This window comes from Phoxinus phoxinus, assembly GCF_949152265.1.
Source record: "Phoxinus phoxinus genome assembly, chromosome: 12".
NCBI classification, from domain to species: Eukaryota; Metazoa; Chordata; class Actinopteri; order Cypriniformes; family Leuciscidae; genus Phoxinus; species Phoxinus phoxinus.
The window spans coordinates 2,794,826-2,819,636 of record NC_136887.1 but is presented as its reverse complement, the minus strand read 5'-3'; the positions used below and the strand labels follow the sequence as shown (position 1 = coordinate 2,819,636).

Here is a 24,811-nt window from a genome sequence, read left to right as displayed (position 1 = left end):
AGTGAGCGAGTCAGCGGGACGTCTGTACCTGGCTCTGCCCGGCCCGCTTTCAACCCTGGCTATTAAAACGCTGTCAAGGAATGACGACTAACACAAGGGAAAGCTGTCCGATGTCGCAGACTCTTTGATCAAATGGTGGAAAACCAATTTCTTACAAATACAGAGCTGGATTGTGGTGCGAAAATAAACAATCCCCTGATGAATACTTAAAGTCTCTCATTACTTACTCACACGGTTGCATAAACACAGCCACTGTGTTAAGACCAACGAGCAGTTCATCAATGAGACTGATCTATGTAACTGACTTTAAACATTTAGAAGCAGGATGACTAGCCGGCTCCTGTATGCTTTTATTTATTTGCTTAGACAACTGAAGAATCTTACTTAGTTCAACATAGTAACAACAATAAGCTTTATGTTATATCGCACCTTTAAAAGAAGCTTCTCAAAATGCTTTACAGTGAAAACAACCTTAAAGTTCCCCTGTAGTCAATAATCGTATCCCTAAAACTCAACTTTGATCATTAAAATGACATATTTAAAAGTTTTTTCGTTACACACTATAGTTTAGTGTTAAAATCACTGATAATCGTGCAAGAATCAATGGTGTTTTGGTGTCGGTGAAGTCCAACTAATCCAAAACAAAGCAGTCATGTGCTCTTCCAGTCAGTCCAGGTCCATCGACAGACACTTTTGGAGGAATGTGAACTTCTGTGGCTTCTTGGTCACTATAATGAACTGTTGTATGAGGAAAAACTGCCTTGAGGTTCGTCAAAAACTGGGAAATGGCAGATTTCTATTTTTAATTGGTATTTAGATTAAAAACGTGTTCTGTAAATTTGGACTGGAATAGTAGGTCTGGATTACAAAAGTCCATTTATATATGAATCAGACAGACTTGACATCCAAATGTAATGTTAATGAGTAAATTAAATTATAGTTACACTCCCATTCACATTTGTGAGGTGATAATGCGCTCAAACCATTAAACTCAACATAAATATTCTTCCTTATATATGATAAGGAGGACATTGGCAGGGACACGTCTCTGTAACGGTGATATCACGAGATTTGGCATTGTGCAGCGTCTCTTTATTCACTTTCTTATCTTGAGTTTATTCAGTATAAAAGCTTTTTCCTAATCGTGGGCAAAGCAAACATGTTCTTAGCGTGTTCATGTATAATCTTCTCTGATCTTCTGAAGAGGGCTGATGTTATGAATGAGATGTTTATGATGTCTTTGTCTGTTCCCCAAAGAAAATAGAAACTTTAGACAAAGACACCCCGGCCAAGCATTCTTTGAAGGGAGTCGAATAAAGACGGGATTTGTGATTTGGTTTGCCTCAGGAAAATGCCACAAATTGCAAAAGGGACCTGATATTCAACAACTCTATAAGGATAAATATGACTTCTTTTAAAGGAAATTGTTTTCCTTCAGAAACAACATCTATTCTTTCAAAGGTTAAGTGTGTATTTGCACAAATGGGCTAAAGAACGAGGAAGAATTGCAGTCCATTTGTCCAGAACTACTCGGTCCCAGGAAACTATGACATTTACACACCATTGAGTCCTCGCGGCTTCATGCTGGAATAATTAACCAGATACTTTTTGTTAATCACATCTTCTTAAAGATCACATTATCTGTTGACCATAGTCTCTACAGTCTTTATCAGTATCTCTGAGTGATTTAAGGGGGAATGACGAGGTTGCACATTCTTCAAAGTATCTAAAGCTGAAGAAACACATATAAATCTGAGACTGTAACCCAGACAGCAACATAGTGTCGGCCCACATCCGGCCGTGTGGAGTACATGTGTTACTGTCTGGGAATATAAAGAAGAATAAAGGATATGTAGCCTTTTTAATAAGAAGACGATACAAAAATGCAGTAAAATAACATTGATGAAGACAAGCTAGATATATTTTGGAAAATATGGAAGCCTGTGTTAGATCACTTGGGAATGTGATAACTATACTGATACTTTATAATGATGTAACTCATCATTTATTTACCTAACTATTGGTATTTTGTTATGGCAGTATTTTTATGTCACCGCTGTGATCTGTCCGGGACACCTTTATTTATGTATCAGGGATATTTATCTGGAACTAGAGTTCCCTTATTTTTATACATTTCGTAAACCGTGCTGTTGTTTTGACATTTGCTCAGAAAAAAACACAATGTCATATTAGAGAACTAAATAAAGTTTACACAAAATTATATTTTTCATAAAGGAAAAAAACAAAACATTGATGAAGCAAAAGAAAACCCAGCTCTCACCTCGCACGAAGACGAAAGTGCTGGCCGCCGTGGTCCCATCGATGACAGCCTTGATGTCCTGGTAGAAGCAGCGGTAGTGTCCGGAGTCATTGGCCTGGGCGTCGGGCAGTGTTAAGGACTTACAATAGGGTTTCCCGGCCTCCCCTTGACACTCCTTCACCCTGACCGCTCGGTGGCCCGGCGTGGGCCCGGGCGACTGCTGATGCTGACGGTCAGTAATCTCGATTTTACCCAAAGACTCTTCAGGCCAGCTCCAGTCCAGAATCCGCTGTCCCCTGGAGGATAAGCACATAACCTCAGTGCCGTTCTTACTGTTTGGCACACAACCTACATTTTGAGCTTGAGGAGATCAAATCTGAGTGAAAAATGTGTTTACACCTCAACTCATTCAGTTCACCTTCAAGACAAAACTGACTAATTAAGTCAAGTCAAGTCATCTTCATTTATATAGCGCTTTTAACAATGTAGATTGTTTCAAAGCTGTTTTACAGAGATAAACGTATAATTTAAGATAACAGATTGTTTTGGCTTTATAGCGGTTCTTGAACAATGTTATTCTCCAGCCAAAGCTAGCTTTGATTGATTCACTTCCATCGAAAGGACAATCTGTTATTAAATTAGGGGCCGCTAAGACGACACCGTTCTCTCTACACAGACTTTAAACTGAACCTGTGAGAAACACTGATGGCGCTCACGTGCGCATCAAGAATTAATTATGCGTTAAGAGCTCGCTCAAGTACTGCGGAGCTAAACCATTTAGTGCTTTGTAAGTAATCAGCAATATTTTCAAATTGATACGATGTTTAATAGGCAGTCAATGCAGTGTTGACAGAACGGGGCTAATATGGTCATACTTCGAGCTGCTGCATTTTGAACTAGCTGTAGTTTGTTTGTTAAGCGTACAGGGCAACCACCCAGTAGAGCATTACAATAATCTAGCCTTGAGGTCATGAACGCATGAACTAATTGTTCCGCATTTGTCAATGAGAGCATATGGCGTAATTTAGATATATTTTAATTAGATAAAGTTTGATGAATGCTGCTCTATTATGCCCTTTATCTCTTCCATGTGATATTTTTAAGTCTAAACCAGTGTTGGGGTAAGGTTACTTTTACAAGTAATGTGTTACAATATTGCATTAGTCCCTAAAAAAATGACTAATTGCGTTACTTAGTAACTTTTTGTGGAAAGTGAAGGGTTACTGTGGAATGTGGAATGACTTTGCATTACTATTTGTTTACTGAGCTGGGATTGCATGTTTTTTAATAACAAAAAAAGTTATATTTTGGTAAAAGCAAAGGCCCTTTCACAGCAAAAGTGGAAATGAAAAAGCCTCATGGTGAAGGAAATGCAAACTCACGACTGAACAGTAGAGCGCGCAACAATAAAAACAAAAATGTGTTTAACTAAAGTAATTTTTGCTTATTAATATGGTTGGATTGAATCATCAAAGGTCAGCAGAAAAGTTAATCATGGTTAATAAAGTGAGATTAAATACATAAAGTATATTTGTGTAATTTAACATATTTAATTAACAGATTGGCACAATATTTCAAGAGTTTACATTTCACTGTTTTCATTCCTTTTGAGGAATCTGAATCTGTTTTTGTTTTAGTGAGATGAGTGCTCACATTTAGTCTAGATCTACAATCCTCATGTTCACACACAACGCCTCTGTACTTATGATTCCTCTCAACATGAGGACAGGAGAGCTGTCAGTCAATACATAGAAAACTAAGTTAAGTAACTTACATATTTTGTTGTAAAATTAAAAGCAATGCATTACTTTAAATTACTAGTTACTTGAAAAAATTAATCTGATTACATAACTCGCGTTACTTGTAATGCATTACTCCCAACACTGGTCTAAACATTCAGAAAAGTAATAGCAATCTTCTTTCATTATGAAATATATAGAGGAGGGAGTTGTTTACATTCTTAATCCTAAGTATGAGAAATAATAATAGTAATGCTTGCCTTATTTGCTTGCAAAGATGTTTGTTTTCACTTAAAAAGCGTGCTGTGCATGTCTTGAAACAGTGCTCGAGTCCCTAACAGACAGATTTGTAGATGGCAAAGGAAAAGGCAATGACATTTAAACTGATGTGTTCCTCAATCAGATTATGAAATACAGTGATTTCTGAACGCCAGCCATGGCTTTGCTTAACACTGCTCATCGATCACACTGAACTGCTGAAAAACAATTTATTCTGGGAACTCTTGGCGAGAAACGTCTGCAAAATTTGAAGGGATTAGACCTAAATATGTTGGATAGTCTCCCTGTTTGTTCATACCACATTTATTTCTAAACTTAACTATCAAATCAATTCCAAATGTAACATTCTCCTTGTTTTTGTAATGGCTCACAGGCTTATCCAATTATTCAATCAAAAACGACCAAATCCAGGTCTTGATTGTTTATTCAACTAGACGTTTTATCCCATTCCCATGATGCATTAGGGTTTTTGATATATAATGTGTCCATGGACTTTACTTTTATGAATATAAAGATTTTTAGAAAGATTCTATGTAAGTAAGAGGGGGAAAATGTACATTTTAGGTCCTGTAACTGTTCACAGTTTCATCATTTTTATCTTGAAGTTGAAGTATGACACTAGAACATAGCAGGATTGCAAAAAAAGCATATTTTGCAAACGTTCCTTTCACGTGTCACGCATCCCTCAACTAAAAATCAATAAAAAAGCTTTCAACAGCTTTCAAAAGCTCCAACATATAAGCAATTGAGTCACTAACACTTTTGTTTAGAGGGAATATGAGCGCATCGCTTATAATAAACCCATCCAATGCATGAGGCTCATTTTTGACATGACGCACTACACATGTTTAAGTCTATCTAAACTGGACACATTAAAGTAAACATTATAAACATTTATCATTTCTGCATTTAAATATACATTTGTCTTTCTGAACAGGTGCATAATGATGCTGCATTGAAGCTTTAGTTGTAGTGCGTTGCATCACAATGACCCGTTGCTTTGATGTGTTCATGACCTGTTTAATCTGTATAGGTTTAAATGCAGTGAATTTAGTCCTGTATCTGAAGCTGAATGTCTTTTTCCATGAAACACTTCAGGCTCAGTCTGCTACAGTAGCCACGCCCAAAACTCTCAGTCTGCTACAGTAGCCACGCCCAAAACTCTCAGTCTGCTACAGTAGCCACGCCCAAAACTCTCAGTCTGCTACAGTAGCCACTCCCCAAACTCTCAGTCTGCTACAGTAGCCACGCCCCAAACTCTCAGTCTGCTACAGTAGCCACGCCCCAAACTCTCAGTCTGCTACAGTAGCCACGCCCCAAACTCTCACTCTGCTACAGTAGCCACGCCCCAAACTCTCAGTCTGCTACAGTAGCCACGCCCCAAACTCTCAGTCTGCTACAGTAGCCACGCCCCAAACTCTCAGTCTGCTACAGTAGCCACGCCCCAAACTCTCAGTCTGCTACAGTAGCCATGCCCCAAACTCTCAGTCTGCTACAGTAGCCACACCCCAAACTCTCAGTCTGCTACAGTAGCCACGCCCCAAACTCTCAGTCTGCTACAGTAGCCACGCCCCACACTCTCAGTCTGGTACAGCAGCCACGCCCCAAACTCTCAGCCTGCTACAGTAGCCACACCCCAAACTCTCAGCCTGCTACAGTAGCCACGCCCCAAACTCTCAGTCTTTTACAGTAGCCACGCCCCAAACTCTCAGTCTGTTACAGTAGCCACGCCCCAAACTCTCAGTCTGCTACAGTAGCCACACCCCAAACTCTCAGTCTGCTACAGTAGCCACACCCCGAACTCTCAGTCTGCTACACGCCCCAATCTCTCAGTCTGCTACAGTAGCCACGCCCCAATCTCTCAGTCTGCTACAGTAGCCTCTCCCCAAACTCTCAGTCTGCTACAGTAGCCACACCCCAAACTCTCAGTCTGCTACAGTAGCCACGCCCCAAACTCTCAGTCTGCTACAGTAGCCACGCCCCAAACTCTCAGCCTGCTACAGTAGCCACGCCCCAAACTCTCAGTCTGCTACAGTAGCCACACCCCAAACTCTCAGTCTGCTACAGTAGCCATGCCCCGCCCCAAACTCTCAGCCTGCTACAGTAGCCACACCCCAAACTCTCAGCCTGCTACAGTAGCCACGCCCCAAACTCTCAGTCTGTTACAGTAGCCACGCCCCAAACTCTCAGTCTGTTACAGTAGCCACGCCCCAAACTCTCAGTCTGCTACAGTAGCCACACCCCAAACTCTCAGTCTGCTACAGTAGCCACACCCCAAACTCTCAGTCTGCTACAGTAGCCACACCCCGAACTCTCAGTCTGCTACACGCCCCAATCTCTCAGTCTGCTACAGTAGCCACGCCCCAATCTCTCAGTCTGCTACAGTAGCCACGCCCCAAACTTTCAGTCTGCTACAGTAGCCACGCCCCAAACTCTCAGCCTGCTACAGTAGCCACGCCCCAAACTCTCAGCCTGCTACAGTAGCCACGCCCCAAACTCTCAGTCTGCTACAGTAGCCACACCCCAAACTCTCAGTCTGCTACAGTAGCCACGCCCCAAACTCTCAGTCTGCTACAGTAGCCACGCCCCAAACTCTCAGTCTGCTACAGTAGCCACGCCCCAAACTCTCAGTCTGCCAAAGTAGCCACACCCCGAACTCTCAGTCTGCTACAGTAGCCACGCCCCAAACTCTCAATCTGTTACAGTAGCCACACCCCAAACTCTCAGTCTGCTACAGTAGCCACGCCCCAAACTTTCAGTCTGCTACAGTAGCCACTCCCCAAACTCTCAGTCTGTTACAGTAGCCACACCCCAAACTCTCAGTCTGCTACAGTAGCCACACCCCAAACTCTCAGTCTGCTACAGTAGCCACGCCCCAAACTCTCAGTCTGCTACAGTAGCCACGCCCCCAAACTCTCAGTCTGCTACAGTAGCCACACCCCAAACTCTCAGTCTGCTACAGTAGCCACACCCCAAACTCTCAGTCTGCTACAGTAGCCACGCCCCAAACTCTCAATCTGTTACAGTAGCCACACCCCAAACTCTCAGTCTGCTACAGTAGCCACGCCCCAAACTTTCAGTCTGCTACAGTAGCCACGCCCCAAACTCTCAGTCTGCTATAGTAGCCACGCCCCAAACTCTCAGTCTGCTACAGTAGCCACACCCCAAACTCTCAGTCTGCTACAGTAGCCACGCCCCAAACTCTCAGTCTGCTACAGTAGCCATGCCCCGCCCCAAACTCTCAGCCTGCTACAGTAGCCACACCCCAAACTCTCAGCCTGCTACAGTAGCCACGCCCCAAACTCTCAGTCTGTTACAGTAGCCACGCCCCAAACTCTCAGTCTGTTACAGTAGCCACGCCCCAAACTCCCAGTCTGCTACAGTAGCCACACCCCAAACTCTCAGTCTGCTACAGTAGCCACACCCCAAACTCTCAGTCTGCTACAGTAGCCACACCCCGAACTCTCAGTCTGCTACACGCCCCAATCTCTCAGTCTGCTACAGTAGCCACGCCCCAATCTCTCAGTCTGCTACAGTAGCCACGCCCTAAACTTTCAGTCTGCTACAGTAGCCACGCCCCAAACTCTCAGCCTGCTACAGTAGCCACGCCCCAAACTCTCAGCCTGCTACAGTAGCCACGCCCCAAACTCTCAGTCTGCTACAGTAGCCACACCCCAAACTCTCAGTCTGCTACAGTAGCCACGCCCCAAACTCTCAGTCTGCTACAGTAGCCACGCCCCAAACTCTCAGTCTGCTACAGTAGCCACGCCCCAAACTCTCAGTCTGCCAAAGTAGCCACACCCCGAACTCTCAGTCTGCTACAGTAGCCACGCCCCAAACTCTCAATCTGTTACAGTAGCCACACCCCAAACTCTCAGTCTGCTACAGTAGCCACGCCCCAAACTTTCAGTCTGCTACAGTAGCCACTCCCCAAACTCTCAGTCTGTTACAGTAGCCACACCCCAAACTCTCAGTCTGCTACAGTAGCCACACCCCAAACTCTCAGTCTGCTACAGTAGCCACGCCCCAAACTCTCAGTCTGCTACAGTAGCCACGCCCCCAAACTCTCAGTCTGCTACAGTAGCCACACCCCAAACTCTCAGTCTGCTACAGTAGCCACACCCCAAACTCTCAGTCTGCTACAGTAGCCACGCCCCAAACTCTCAATCTGTTACAGTAGCCACACCCCAAACTCTCAGTCTGCTACAGTAGCCACGCCACAAACTTTCAGTCTGCTACAGTAGCCACTCCACAAACTTTCAGTCTGTTACAGTAGCCACGCCCCAAACTCTCAGTCTGCTACAGTAGCCACGCCCCAAACTTTCAGTCTGCTACAGTAGCCACGCCCCAAACTCTCAGTCTGCTATAGTAGCCACGCCCCAAACTCTCAGTCTGCTACAGTAGCCACACCCCAAACTCTCAGTCTGCTACAGTAGCCACGCCCCAAACTCCCAACTCTCGCTAGTGGTTGAGCTGACACTTTTGGGGGAGATAAACCCATGAATGGCAAACTAATAGTAGTCAATAAACTGGGTTAAGAAAATGTAATTTAACATCTAAAATGTTACATCACCTTTTACAAGTTTAAATGGCTCTGTGGTGTACAAAGTACAAATAATTCATATTTAATATATTTACATTTATTAATTTAGCTGACCCTTTTATCCAAAGCGAATTACAAGAGAGGGGAAAAAAAGCATTCTTAAGGAACTAACAATAATCATATATACAATGGCAAGTTTTTTTGACAAATAGATTAGGAAACAAGCTAGAGAAGACGAGCAACGCAGAGAGTGCATAAGTGTGAGGTGGTTAATACGAGCTCATAATTGCTGCATGCATAATGATAATTGAAAAAAAATGGCAAAATACTGATTAAAATAATTTTAGACAGAGTATAGATCATTGGGTTGTACCTGCATGTAATGGTCAATGTGTCGTTAGCGTTAATCACGAGCTGGTCTTTGGTGTTGTCAAGGGTGGGTGGACTCATAGAAAACCCAGTCACCAGACCTAGAGGAAGAGAAGAGCATCATCATCATCATCATCGTCAAGACAGAATTTACCAAGTAAGTCCACAGCAGAATCGAAGAACAGTCCAAATGTTCCAGGCTCTAATAATCATTCCTGGCAGATCCTTGGATGCAGTTTCACTGTGTGGTGCACCTCTGAAATAAGGAGGCAAAGTCCCGTCTCTCTTCATTTTAGTCCAAAAAAATCACACTGCAGTTTCATGTTTACAAAATTTCTGTGTTATAGGCAAAGTGTTACAGGCAAATTTCTGTGTTACATGCCACACTTCAGGAGCTCAGTGAGAACTCAAATCATGCCACACTTCAGGAGCTCAGTGAGAACTCAAATCATGCCACACTTCAGGAGCTCAGTGAGAACTCAAAGCATGCCACACTTCAGGAGCTCAATGAGAACTCAAATCATGCCACACTTCAGGAGCTCAGTGAGAACTCAAAGCATGCCACACTTCAGCGCCAGAACTCAAATCATGCCACACTTCAGGAGCTCAATGAGAACTCAAATCATGCCACACTTCAGGAGCTCAATGAGAACTCAAATCATGCCACACTTCAGGAGCTCAATGAGAACTCAAATCATGCCACACTTCAGGAGCTCAATGAGAACTCAAATCATGCCACACTTCAGGGGCTCAGTGAGAACTCAAATCATGCCACACTTCAGGAGCTCAGTGAGAACTCAAATCATGCCACACTTCAGGGGCTCAATGAGAACTCAAATCATGCCACACTTCAGGAGCTCAATGAGAACTCAAATCATGACACACTTCAGCAGCTCAGTGAGAACTCAAATCATGCCACACTTCAGGAGCTCAATGAGAACTCAAATCATGACAAACTTCAGGAGCTCAATGAGAACTCAAATCATGCCACACTTCAGGAGCTCAATGAGAACTCAAATCATGACAAACTTCAGGAGCTCAATGAGAACTCAAATCATGACACACTTCAGCAGCTCAGTGAGAACTCAAATCATGGCACACTTCAGGAGCTCAGTGAGAACTCAAATCATGCCACACTTCAGGAGCTCAATGAGAACTCAAATCATGACACACTTCAGGGCCAGAACTCAAATCATGACACACTTCAGGGCCAGAACTCAAATCATGACACACTTCAGGGCCAGAACTCAAATCATGACACACTTCAGGAGCTCAGTGAGAACTCAAATCATGCCACACTTCAGGAGCTCAATGAGAACTCAAATCATGACACACTTCAGGGCCAGAACTCAAATCATGACACACTTCAGCGCCAGAACTCAAATCATGCCACACTTCAGGAGCTCAATGAGAACTCAAATCATGCCACACTTCAGGGCCAGAACTCAAATCATGCCACACTTCAGGAGCTCAATGAGAACTCAAATCATGCCACACTTCAGGAGCTCAGTGAGAACTCAAATCAGGACAAACTTCAGGAGCTCAGTGAGAACTCAAATCAGGACAAACTTCAGGAGCTCAGTGAGAACTCAAATCAGGACAAACTTCAGGAGCTCAGTGAGAACTGAAATCATGCCACACTTCAGGGCCAGAACTCAAATCATGCCACACTTCAGGAGCTCAGTGAGAACTCAAATCATGCCACACTTCAGGAGCTCAATGAGAACTCAAATCATGACACACTTCAGGGCCAGAACTCAAATCATGCCACACTTCAGGAGCTCAATGAGAACTCAAATCATGCCACACTTCAGGAGCTCAATGAGAACTCAAATCATGCCACACTTCAGGAGCTCAATGAGAACTCAAATCATGCCACACTTCAGGAGCTCAATGAGAACTCAAATCATGCCACACTTCAGGGCCAGAACTCAAATCATGCCACACTTCAGGAGCTCAGTGAGAACTCAAATCATGCCACACTTCAGGAGCTCAATGAGAACTCAAATCATGACAAACTTCAGGAGCTCAGTGAGAACTCAAATCATGACACACTTCAGCAGCTCAGTGAGAACTCAAATTACGACACACTTCAGCAGCTCAGTGAGAACTCAAATTACGACACACTTCAGGAGCTCAATGAGAACTCAAATCATGACACACTTCAAGGCCAGAACTCAAATCATGCCACACTTCAGGAGCTCAATAAGAACTCAAAGGCCCTGTTTACTTCTGGTATTAAGATGTGTTTTGGTGGATCGGATCACAAGTAGGCGAGAGAGACACATTCCCGTTTACACCTGGTGTTTTAATCCGTCTCTTTTGTCCACTTTCAGCCACTTCTGTCCTGGTTTCTTCGAGGGTCTATGGGTGGGTGGATATATGGGCTGTGAGTGTGTGTTAGAAATCAGGAATGGTGAGAGAACAATGTGCTTTGTACGTCATCTTCAAACCAAAATTAGGTTTTCAGCCGATCCGGCGTTTTGAGAGACTGAAACCGCTATTTTTTTAAACCGGGTCCCAGTGGATAAATCTCAAAACGACACGCTTGTGTTTTCGTGTGTACAGCCAATCCGTATATTTTGTGAAACGATGATGTCATCACCCCACATGTATAACATTGTATCTTAATTTTAATCAATGTTTCATCAACCAATTGCCTGGATTTAATAAATAAGAAGCAAATATAATAGACAATATAATCAGGACATGGATGCGCCGGCGCAATATAATTTGCATTGCTCGTGAACTGGAACTCGTCTCATAAATGAAACGAAACTCAGAAATATATCTATAGAATGCTTGAAATGTCTACCTTTAAACAATTAAAATGTCTCCTTTCTATATTTGACACATTCATTACTTTTGCCGGATCTTTGTGGCAAGCTTTATGAGTTCGCTAGCGCTAACTAATCGAATATCGTGACTCACCCATATTTTGGACCAGGCCATTTATGGTTGTTCATATTGTTTAATAAAGTTCTTGGTAAAAAAGAAAACTACTGTGCCTAATATTATAGCCTACAGCGCGCAAGGTTTATGCGCATGCTCAAAGTCTTCTTCTCCGTTTTTATTGTATCTCTATGGCAGAATTACAGTACCAGTACCACATACTGGTCTGGGATGTATACTACATCGTTTTGAGTCGGTTTCAGTGGTTTCGTGTGTACGCAGATATTTCTTGAGACGACGCCGTGTTTACGGAACTCTTTTTTAGAACGAGGCAAAAAAAAACATCGGATAGGGAAAGCTCTGGCTTCGTGTGGATGTGGCCGGTTATTTTCATAAACGGACATTTCACCCCTCTCTGTTTTCAGAAAAGTGTTCGTTTACACGAACCCGTGTATATCCCGTCAAGAGCATGCCAAACCTATAGGTGGCAGTGTAACGAGAAGCTCAAGCCCACGTTAGCCAATCAGAATCCCGAAAATATAGGTTGCACTTTTGACGCAGTGCAAGTTCTGTCGCATACTGTGACGTTGACTGTCTAAAACTTTTTAGAGTTTTTAGAAAGAATCGTTTTCAGAGGAGAATTCTCCGTTTGCGTGTAAACGAGGGGCACAACCGAAGGGAAAAATGTCTCAATTTTTCAAAATAACTATGTACGAGTAAACGGGGCCTTAGTCACCGCCAGTATTAGTTCATTGGTTTCAGCGGTGTTCTATTAATTATCCTCGTTAGTGTTAGCTATATAAGTTGGTTCCTCACATTCATTCTCTGTCCGGTCACCTTTACCCTAAGTGTGTGTTTGCCTGCCTTTTGGATATTTGTCATTAAACTTTGTGTTGGAACTTTGTTTTTCTGTCTGCTTGAAACCACACGTGACAGTGATTGATCTGAGTTATTGAAATGCCTGCATGACACTCAAGTTCGCTGACCACAACAGTAAATGTGGCTTCACCTGTAGGCAGTATTACTTAAAAAAAAATATATATATATATATTTAATGAACAACTGATTTGTATTTGTATTGTTTTTGTATGTCAATTATGTTCTCATTATGTAAACAAAACTGCACCTCAGTTCCACTGGTATTGTCCATTATCTGGGATTGACTTTCAGATCGTTAGATATTCAGTTGGATTTGCCCAGACAACCATCCACAGATGTGCTTTACTGTCAACTGATGCTTTAACTAAAGGTTCCTTGAGCACATTAAAAGGCCCTTAATCTGGTTTGTGTTCGGCTGACAGTGGGACAGAGAGGTCAAAGGTCATTGTGGAAACATGAATTGGTCTGTGAGTGCTGATGGTATAAATGTCTCTGGCGTATGAACATATCACGAGGAGTTGTGAGGCGCACCTGGATCTAATTAATGCCGAACGATGGCAATCAAAACAAAACCCTCCACATCACTTCACAAATCACATCAGCAAGTGTCACTTTAATAGACAAGTTTATAGAGGGGAACTCATCTTGTCAGAGACACAACCATTTGTGCAACTGAATATCATACAGGAGGTGTTCGGTGCCAAAGAGTCCTTATTTATGCTATGAATGTGATGTATTTCTGAATAAAAAAGAAGCTAATGATCGTAGAGAGCATTGTTCTACAATTTACTTCGGCTTACGATGCTTTTGGGAAACGCAGCTCAGGATGTTTTTAAATTACTGGCGAGAGTTTAGAAAGGCCACAGTAGCTTAAAACAATATCTTATTGTACAGTAATTCATTTCTTTATTTGGTTTTGCAAGCATTGGCTAAAATTAATCAATTTCAAGCGAGGTCTAGTTAGTAAATAGGGTCAATTTTGACTTTAATAAACCGAATGATTCAAACTTTTTACCCATGGCCTGAAAATAACCTGAACCATCCCACGAGAAGCTTTATTAATCACAACCTCCTTATCTACAGCCAAACCTCTGAGGAATTCAGACAACGCTGCCGTCGACATCTCTCTACAGTACCTGGTTTTAAATGCACTGAAGCTGTAAGCAAGAAGCTTCTCATATCTTAAAACAGAGTAATACGTGACCCTAGATCACAGAACCAGTCTGGAGCCGCACGGGTATATCTGTGGCAATAGCAACTATACACTGTATGGGTCAAAATTATCCATTTTTCTTTTATGCCAAAAATCATTAGGATATTAAGATCATGTTCCATGAAGATATTTAGTAAATTTCCTACCGTAAATATATAAAACATGTATTTGTGTGAGTGAATGCAGCACAATCATGAACATAAATGCACAACTTTAAAGGAGATTTTCTCAATGTTTAGATTTTTTTTGCTCCTCAGATTCCAGATTTTCAATAGTTGTGTCTCGACCAAATATTGTCCTATCCTAACAAACCACACATCAATGGAGAGATTATTTATTCAGCTTCCAGGTGATGTATAAATCTCAATCTCAGGAAATTGACCCCTGTGACTGGTTTTGTGGTCCAGGGTGACACATGATGAATGAGTTGTGTTCTGTTGGTTTGGCACAGCTGTGGCAGAGATTCACGGAGAGTGAGAAACCGTTGAAGCGGCATCTCCTCTCTTTCTCTTTAGGGAAAAATGATTTCCCAGTGACTCTATAAGCACACATGTCAATCAGAAGTAATATTTATGGACCAGTGCATTTCAAGTGCACAATCCTTCTGTTTCAGACGCATCCGGCCTCACAAGCCCACAATAGAATATGGTAAATATTTGATGGCGAGTCAATGACATGTTTACAGTTGAACATGAACATCCTGGTGGCTTTCTGCCCCAGTGTTTCCAGCTCGAGGGATTGAGTGTTGGATATGTTGGAGAAATGTGAAATGGCTCACATTAGCCCATCTGAAAACATGTGCACATTACATCTGCTTTGGTCTTAAAGGGTTAGTTCACCCAAAAATGAAAATAATGTCATTAATGACTCCCCCTCATGTCATTCCAAGCCCGTAAGACCTCCGTTCATCTTCGAAACACAGTTTAAGATATTTTAGATTTAGTCCGAGAGCTTTCTGTCCCTCCATTGAACATGTAATAATAATAATAATAATAATAATTAATAATAATAATAATAATAATAATTCATTACATTTATATAGCGCTTTTCTGGACACCCAAAGCGCTTTACATAGAAGGGGGGAATCTCCTCAACCACCACCAGTGTGCAGCATCACCTGATGATGCGACGGCAGCCATATTGCGCCAGACACCAGCTTACTGGTGGAGAGGAGACAGTGATGAAGCCAATTAGTATATATAGGAGGATGATTAGGAGGCCATGATGGACAGAGGCCACTGGGCAAATTTGGCCAGGATGCCGGGGTTACACCCCTACTCTTTCGAAAGACATCCTGGGATTTTTACTGACCACAGAGAGTCAGGGCCACGGTATACTGTCCATGTCCAGAGACAGGGGCGTAACTATCGGTAAGCAGGGTAAGCGGTTGCTTACGAGCCCGGACCAATCAGGGGCCCGCCCGTGTGACTGGACGATATTGATTGACAGGCCCAGGCGGGTCCCCCTATCGCATTTTACTACTTATAGTCTGATCGCATTTTAATTTTTTGCTTATTGATTTGAATAAATAATGACAACAACATATTTGACTGATCATTAAATAAATGTTTGAAACGAACAATGATGAATTTGGTGTAATTTGTTTCGAATTGGGACTGGGGAATCCCCGGGTGAACATGCGCATTGCGTGCAAAACAGTAAAAACCGGTGAACTTGAGACAGATATGGAGTCGTCAAATTTTTTGTCAGAGCGTTCTTTTTCTAAACTGAAACTGATAAAAAGCTATCTCAGGAGCTCAATGGGACAGAGTCGTCTCTCTGGACTTGCCATACTGTCAATTGAGAATGCCCGTGCGCGCTATCTGGATCTTAAAGGAGAACTCCGGTCAATTTTAACATTGAGCTTGTAGTGACCCACAAGGAAGTCTGAAAGAGACATTCACCAGGGACTGTACCTTTAAGGAAGGGAGGTTAAAATGATGACGAGTTCCGGTTTTGACGTTGTGTTTTGTTTTTGATATCACTCGCTGTACTGGTGATAGTTATATTGAAGTGGATAGTAAAGTTGACTCGACGCATCTCCGTCTCTTGTCTCCTCACTTACTACACTCCACATTTGGTGACCCCGACGCGAGTTGAACACGGCTGAATTATGTCTCACAACGACGGTGGTGACAACGCTGCGGCCGCGGCGCGGTTAATGTCGGCGCTATCTACGCAGCCACCATCAAGTTACCGGACTTTTGGCAGCACAATCCACGGCCGTGGTTTCAGCACATCGAGGCACAGTTCCAGCTGAGAGGAATAACACAGGACGTTACAAAGTATTTCCACGTGGTAGCGGCCTTAGATGCCTCGACGACGGCCAGGGCTATGGCGCTGTTAGAGGCTCCTCCAGCTGACGGCAAGTACGACGCACTTAAAAACGTTCCTGTTGAGCCTCTTTGAACTGTCAGAACTGGAGAAGGCAGACCGCCTGCTGTCCCTGAACGGCCTGGGCGACAGCAAGCCATCCGAGTTAATGGAGAGGATGCTGGCGGTGCTGGGCGCGGCGGATCCCTCATTCCTTTTCGCCCACATATTCCTGCGGCAGCTTCCACCACCCGTGCGCACCGCACTGGCTAGTTCCCCCCTCCCTTCCTCCAGAGACTACCGAGCACTGGCTGTGGAGGCGGACAGGATTTTCCTCGCCAACCGACAGCAGTTTGTCCATGCACTGCTGCCCACCCAGCGCACGTCTGTTTCACCCTCGGAGGACGACCCAGACACTGCAGCGGCTGTGACGGCCCGCCGACAGCGTGGGGACGGGTGGTGTTATTACCATTCCAGGTTTGGGGCCAAAGCCAAGCAGTGTCGTCAGCCTTGCAGTTTTGGAGCCCAGGGAAAAGCCAGGGCCGGCGCTCATTAGCAGCTATGGGCGCTGGCCGTGACTGCAAGCTGTTGTTCGTCACTGACACCTTGTCCGGCCGGCGGCTGCTGGTCGATTCTGGGGCTCAGCGCAGCATCCTACCAGCGCAGCCTGTGGACACCATGGCTGGCGGGCACGGCCCCCCGATGGACGCCGCTAACGGCACGCCCATTCGTACCTATGGCACGAGGCATGTGGAAGTGTGTTTCGGCGGGCGGCGTTTCGGCTGGGACTTCGTCATGGCTGCTGTGTCTACGTCGCTCCTGGGGGCGGATTTTCTCTGCGCTTATAGACTGTTGGTGGATGTTACAAACTGCCGCCTGATCGACGCCCTCTCTTTTGCTCTCTTCTGGGCGCTTTGTCTGTCAAACACGCTGGCCAACGGGGACCTGTATCAACGCCTACTTGCTGAGTTCCCTGACATCACCACACCCACGTTTTCATCGGCGGTGGCTAAGCATGGCGTGGAGCACTACATCACCACGGTGGGCCCCCCAGTCTACGCACGAGCCCGGCGCCTCGACTCTGCCAAGCTCGCTATCGCCAGGGAGGAGTTTGCCACCATGGAGCACCTCGGCATCGTGCGCCGCTCCAACAGCCCGTGGGCTTCACCCCTGCACATGGTGACCAAGGCTGATGGCGGATGGCGTCCCTGTGGAGATTTCCGTCGCCTGAACGACGCCACCACACCCGACCGGTACCCAGTGCCGCACATCCAGGACTTCTCCGCCCACCTAGCCGGCGCCACCATTTTCTCAAAGGTGGACCTGGTGCGCGGTTACCACCAGGTGCCTGTCCACCCACAGGATGTCCCCAAAACAGCAGTCATCACACCCTTTGGCCTTTTCGAATTCCTACGGATGCCTTTCGGCCTCAAGGGGGCAGCGCAGACGTTTCAGCGTCTCATGGACTCGGTGCTGCGAGATATGCCGTTCATGTTTGTTTACTTGGACGACATTCTCGTGGCCAGCGCGTCCGTAGACGACCACCGGACGCATCTCCGGCAGCTGTTCGGCCGGCTCAGTGAGCATGGCCTCATCATCAACCCGGCCAAGTGCGAGTTTGGCCGGTCATCCATCACTTTCCTCGGCCACCACGTCACCCCACAGGGGGCAGTCCCCCTCCCTGCTAAGGTGGAGGCCGTCGCCAGTTTTCCACGCCCACGCACTGTGAAGTCTCTGCAGGAGTTCCTGGGCATGGTGAATTTCTACAACCGTTTCCTCCCCCGTGCGGCCCAGCTCATGCGTCCATTGTACTACGCCTTGCGGGGTAGGAGACCGGCGGACGTGTTGGATTGGTCCCCAGAGATGACTGATGCGTTTGATGCTGCCAAAACTGCGCTGGCCAACGCTGCTCTGCTGGCGCACCCGTCTCCGACCGCCCCAGTTGCTCTTACTACGGACGCCTCTGATTACACCGTTGGGGCTGTGTGTGAGCAGTGGGTGAGCGGAGCCTGGCAGCCGCTGGCCTTTTTCAGCAGGAAGCTCCGGGACAATGAGAGGAAGTACAGCGCCTTCGACAGGGAGCTCCTGGGTCTTTTCCTCGCCACACGTCATTTCCGTTTCCTGTTGGAGGGTCGGCGGTTCACGGCTTTCGTTGACCACAAGCCGCTGACGTTTGCTATGGCCAAGTGTACGGAGCCATGGTCTGGTCGTCAGCAGCGTCAGCTCTCGGCCATCTCCGAGTTTACCACTGACATTCAGCACGTGGCTGGCAAGGACAATTTCGTCGCCGACTGCCTCTCCCGGGCGGTCGCTGGTTCCGTCCACTTGGGCCTCGACTATGCGGCTATGGCTGCGGATCAAATGGCGGACTCTGAGGTGCAAGCCTACAGGACGGGCCCTACGGCGCTGCTCATGGAAGATGTGATGTTTGACACGGCCAATGCTACACTCCTCTGCGACGTCTCCACTGGGCAACCTCGCCCCATGGTACCTGCTGCCTGGAGGCATAAAGTTTTTGATGCCATCCATGGTCTTTCCCACCCGGGGGTGAAGGCCTTTACCAAGCTGGTGGGGGCCAAGTTCGTCTGGCCGGGCCTGCGGAGGGACGTCAGGGCCTGGGCTGCGGCCTGTGTGGCGTGCCAGCGCGCAAAGGTGACTCGTCATACCAAGGCTCCTTTGGCACCCTTCAAAGTGCCAGAGAGACGTTTTGATCATTTGAATGTGGACCTGGTGGGCCCACTTCCCCCCTCCCGTGGTTACACCTACCTCCTCACCATGGTGGACAGGACCACCAGGTGGCCAGAAGTAGTTCCCCTGTCCTCCACTACGTCAGCGGAAGTGGCCCGGGCGTTCATTATGGCTTGGGTGGCCCGTTTCGGCACACCGTCTGACCTCTCCTCGGACCGAGGTCCGCAGTTCACATCGGAGCTTTGGTCTGCGGTCGCCGAGGTCCTGGGGGTGAAGGTCCATCGTACCACAGCCTATAACCCACAGAGCAACGGATTGTGCGAGCGGTTTCATCGTGACATGAAGGCCGCGCTCAGGGCCAGCCTTACGGGCAGCGACTGGGCTGACCGCCTCCCATGGGTTATGCTTGGCCTTCGCTCCGCCCCCAAGGAAGATCTTCAAGCCTCATCGGCCGAGCTGGTGTGTGGCCAGCCTCTGCGCGTCCCGGGGGAGTTTCTTCCAGATGCCACGGCCCCATGGTCAGTAGCCTCTCATCGGGCTGCGTCTCGGGACATTGCGGACGCCTTTGTTCCTATTCCAACGTCTCACCATGGCCTTCCCCGGTCCTACGTGCCCAAGGATTTACCATTGGCCAAGTATGTTTTCATCCGCCACGATGGCCATCGGACACCGCTGCAGCCCCCCTACGATGGGCCCTTCCGCGTCCTGGTGGGGGGGTCTAAGAACTTTGTTGTGGATATGGGGGGCAGGCCTGAGCGGGTGGCTATTGACCGTCTCAAGCCTGCTCATGTGGATATTGGCGAACCGCTTCAGCTGGCCCTTCCCCCGCGGCGGGGGCGCCCACCTGCGGCAACCTCGCCCCCTGCCCCTGCCCCGCCCCTTGCCCTTGGCCCCTCTACTGTTAGGCGCAGCCGATATGGCCGCCCAGTCCGCCCCCCTGTACGTTGACTTTGTTGGAGGGACTGTTATGTGGTGGACTGTTCTATTTGGGGTACATGTTCGGCCTGGCCTGTTATTATGGGTGAATTCTGGGGGGGCCTGTGTAGTGACCCACAAGGAAGTCTGAAAGAGACATTCACCAGGGACTGTACCTTTAAGGAAGGGAGGTTAAAATGATGACGAGTTCCGGTTTTGACGTTGTGTTTTGTTTTTGATATCACTCGCTGTACTGGTGATAGTTATATTGAAGTGGATAGTAAAGTTGACTCGACGCATCTCCGTCTCTTGTCTCCTCACTTACTACACTCCACAAGCTCAATTTTTAGTAAATTTGGAGTGCTGTCAATACAGAGAACAACGACAAAAATCGGTGTTGCCTACACCGTGTTATCCTCTTTTTAAAATTTGCGACTTGAATGGGGTCTAATTTTAAACCTGCTTTTATTTCTCTTATCATCCTTGATGTGTCATACAAGTGCCCAGCCATGTTGAGTGATTCCTTCAGAGTGAACACGAGTGAATCTGACTGCAGTAGATGTTAAAGATATGAATAAAAATGATGTTATATCAGCCAGCGCAAATACCTGTATTTAGTTCCTGTTTTCGGTTGAAGTCCAAACTAGTCAATTGTCGAGTTCACGCGCGTGATCATAGGTAACTAAACCTATGACCTGACAGCTTCGCACAGAGGAAAGCCCGGAAAATGCAGCTATAATGTAAGTGAGCATATTTTTTATGTATTTGGACTTAGGCCTATGTGTATATAGCAGTGACAGTAACAGTAACAATGTGTTATGGTGCGCCGTCACCATTTTTTTTTGTTTTTTTTGTTTTTGTTTTTTTTTGGTGCGTGTAGCGTCATCACGTGTTGTAGTAGGGGGGCCCGCCTTGATAATCCTGCTTAAGGGCCCGGTGTTGACTCGTTACGCCACTGTCCAGAGAGGTAATAAAGACATCATCAGAGTAGTCCATGTGAAATCAGTGGGTTAGTTAGACATTTTTGAAGCATCGAAAATACATTTTTGTCCAAAAATAACAAAAACTGCGACTTTATTCAGCATTGTATTGTCTTCCGGGTCTGTTGTCAATCTGCGTTCACGACTCCGCATTGACGCGGCTGACATAAGACGCTGCTGACGTGTCATCTGGTGCGCCCGAGCTTCGTTTACAGTCTGAGGGAGACGCACGATGTAAACAAAACAATCTTCGCAAACATGTCTAAGGATTTCGACACAGAGGAAGACTTGCATTTTTTTGCCCATCCATATTTATTTGAACCCGAATACACGGACGAGATAACACGTCAGCAGCGTCTTACGTCAGCAGCGTCACTGCGGAGTCGTGAACGCAGATTGACAACAGACCCGGAAGAGAATACAATGCTGAATAAAGTCGTAGTTTTTGTTATTTTTGGACAAAAATGTATTTTCGATGCTTCAAAAATTTCTAACTAACCCACTGATGTCACATTGAATTAAGTTTCCATAAGGCATTTTTATGCCTCATTTAGTATGCGCGGTTCTATGAATATGCAAATGAGCCCCGCCTCCACTCACTCCTTAACTCAGAGATCCACTGGTTGACGATCACACGTTGATCTTGGGTCGTGTCCAGTACAACTATATCGCTCGCTGCTTAACTACCGTAGTACGATGCATCGTTGGAGAAATCAACTAGCTCGTCACGACTGTTTCCCGAAACCGTATGTCGCAAAGTATCGTTCAACCACGCTGGTTTATGACGTCTCGCACGTGGTGCACTAATAACTTATTTTAATGAATCTGTTTGAGATCGAATTAACGCTAGATTTATTCATTTAAGTTACAGACATGGCATCTGAAGACCATTTCTAATTTTTCTCAGTTATTTTGCTTTATTACCAGACTCAATATTTGGCTCGTTCTTACACAGTAGAGCACGTTCGCACATGCGCAGTCTTCAAAAACGGTGCTTTAAATCTCTTGACAAACTAAAAGACGTAAATTACATTTGTATGTATTCTAAATAAATAACACGGGTTGTACTGAATGTGCGCTTGCTTATTTTGCTAAAGATAAGGATTTATTCAGTCTACATCTCATGTAAACTAGAAACTATGCTTCTAACCACAGCTCGAGAGCTGTCGCTCCAACCACACAAGTTTGCGATGCTGTTTACGAACATTCGTTCGGGAAACACCAAATCGTTGAACTATGCTGATAATGACCATAGTTGGCTAACGATGCTTTCGGGAAACGCAGCCCTGATTGGTTACAAGGTAGTGTGTGACGTCAGAAACACCAGCGATTTCAAACCGTGTGTTTGAGACTGTCTTTGGTTCACTGCAGTTTTAAGCAGAAAATACTCAGCAATGCTGTCGACTTATGAACTTACACATGGTGTGTTAAAGCAGATTAAAAACACCACATACACACATAAACAACATTAAAAGCTGGATTTACACCACAGGGGGACTTAGGGGGGAGTTAAACTATGTATTAATGAAAGTCTTATGATAACATTTTAGTGAAAAAACGAGACAGGCTTCAGATGAATAATTAAACCTGAGAGATTTACATCACGAGCATGGCCGATGGGAACTGCCAAAGGGAAATTAAGAGAGATAAAAATTTCTGTGATATCTGCATGACAGGGAGAAAATATCTCTGCACTTTTACTATCAGAACGCAGTCTTGATTCCTGACTGACAGAAAACACAATGTATTTGAAGGCATTTTTTTTATATCGGCATATATCGTGTTTCTTGGCATGCGCCGATTAAACCCAGCTGACGCAACTCTGCTAAATGATGCAGAAAACACTCGGCATCTTGCTGAACACGTCAAGTTCTGTCCGCTGTAAACGTGATCTGTCTTCAAATGGTTTGCTCACTTTGAAAGCGAAAGATTGAGATGCCGACACGCTGACTCCAGAAGATTTATGACGAGCATTAAGCGGCTCACAGTGTGAGCGGTCACTTCTCATCCACAGCGTTTCTCATTTACTCTCCCCAGATGTGAGGATGACACAGACGAACACTCAATGGGCCTCGACTCCACTGCACACACACACACACTTGTGAGGGTGTTGGACTCGTGCAAGCGCTCTCTCTGCCAGAACACGGCCCACAGACACAGTTGGACGGCACCGAGGAATGAGAAGCTGAGGCGTCTGATAGCAGACTCACGGGCTCAGAGATACCCTGGTGAAAACAAGTATACTTCATTGTATTTGTAATATATTCCCTTTTTCAATGGCACATATACAACAACAACAAAGTACCATCTTTAAATATATTCAAAGTATATTAGCATCATGCTTTTACTTATTTTCACAATACAACTTTTAACACACTTTAAAATAAGTTTACTTTGGTATATTGTAGAAAAATATTTTAGAAAAATATACTTTTGAAGTTAAAATTCTGTTTATTTTTTTAAAAGTGTATTTATTTGCACTTAACTGTGAGCTGAAAATTATAATTGTAACAATGCATTGAAAGTATACTTTCAAAATACATTATAGTAAACAATAGTATTTTGTATAAAGTATAGCTAAGTAATATTTGTTTATTAATGTGCATTTGTTATTGAAGACAAAGTGTGCAATTTGTAGTATTTGGATTTAGCCAAAGGTATTACTGACCATATACTTTATTATATAGCATTATTACTCTAATATAATACACTTATGGTATATTGCTTGTATGTTTCGAAGACATCGCGATGAATTTGTAATGTACTTGTAACACAAATAAAGTACACTTAAATATCCTAAATCAAGCATGTAATTAGTCCCTATACTAAGTATACTTGAAGTTGTTCCAATTTTATCACACAAACGTACACTAAATAAATGCTTTACTACAATTTAATTACAACTAAAATATAATTTTAGCACACTTGAAGTTAACTAATCATCAACACTTGAAGTATACTGATAAATAGTCTGGCTGCAAGTATACTGTTTTTACCAGGGTATTAGGGCAGCATGTTGAGATCATCCGGTGTAAACCACAGATTTAATGTTAAATTGGCACGATGCGGTGGTTCTGTGAGCCAGATCTCTTCCATATGGATCTATGCGTCTCTTCCACACGGATGCTGTGTGTAGCAGTCGTCTGGGGCGCTGACTGTTAACCTGTCAGTGTGATATATGACCAGAGTAATACATAAGCGGTTAGCAGGGGTTAACCCCTGGGCAGAGACAGAGAGGGCACACACTGCATCGCTTGTGTGTGATCCGGCGCACGCAGCAACAGATACTGGATGTGTGCCGTGCTTTAGTGTATAAACACAACTGGAGCCAAAATAATCTCCTGGATTAAAAATGGCACCAGATAGTCACCTGGTCATGTTAACCTAGAAGGAATTTTAGGTCATATTTGTGCGGTCAGAGCTAGAAATCCCTGAGACGCCTTCATTTTAGTCTTTTAGTTTACGAACACATCACAATATTCCTCATTATAATAATTAATGCGCAGAATAAAGGGGCGGGGCCTGGTTGAGTTAGTTAGTAGTGTGTTAAACTGGCGGTTATGGAAAGGGGCGGGACATTTCCCAAACACACTCAAAGCGCTCGACCAATCACAACACACTGCTCCAGCCGACCAATCAGAGCACAGTGTGCTTTTCAGAAGGAGGGGCTTCATAGAGACAGGAAGTAAACAGGGGTGTGTTTACCGAGAGCCTCGTTAGCCAACTACGGTCGCCAGTCTC

The 24,811-nt window shown here is 45.1% G+C and overlaps 1 protein-coding gene across 4 annotated transcripts in view; it reads right to left on the bottom strand.

Moving 5' to 3' along the window:
- flt4 (fms related receptor tyrosine kinase 4) overlaps positions 1-24,811 on the bottom strand; it is a 110,315-nt gene that overhangs the window by 73,938 nt on the left and 11,566 nt on the right. For all 4 annotated transcript variants that reach the window (XM_079629737.1, XM_079629739.1, XM_079629738.1 and 1 more), the window contains exons 2-3: positions 9,195-9,291; positions 2,282-2,556 (exon numbers count right to left, since the gene is read on the bottom strand). In XM_079629737.1, the coding sequence (XP_079485863.1) occupies positions 2,282-2,556; positions 9,195-9,291 (372 nt within the window). The remainder of the gene's footprint in view (positions 1-2,281; positions 2,557-9,194; positions 9,292-24,811) is intronic.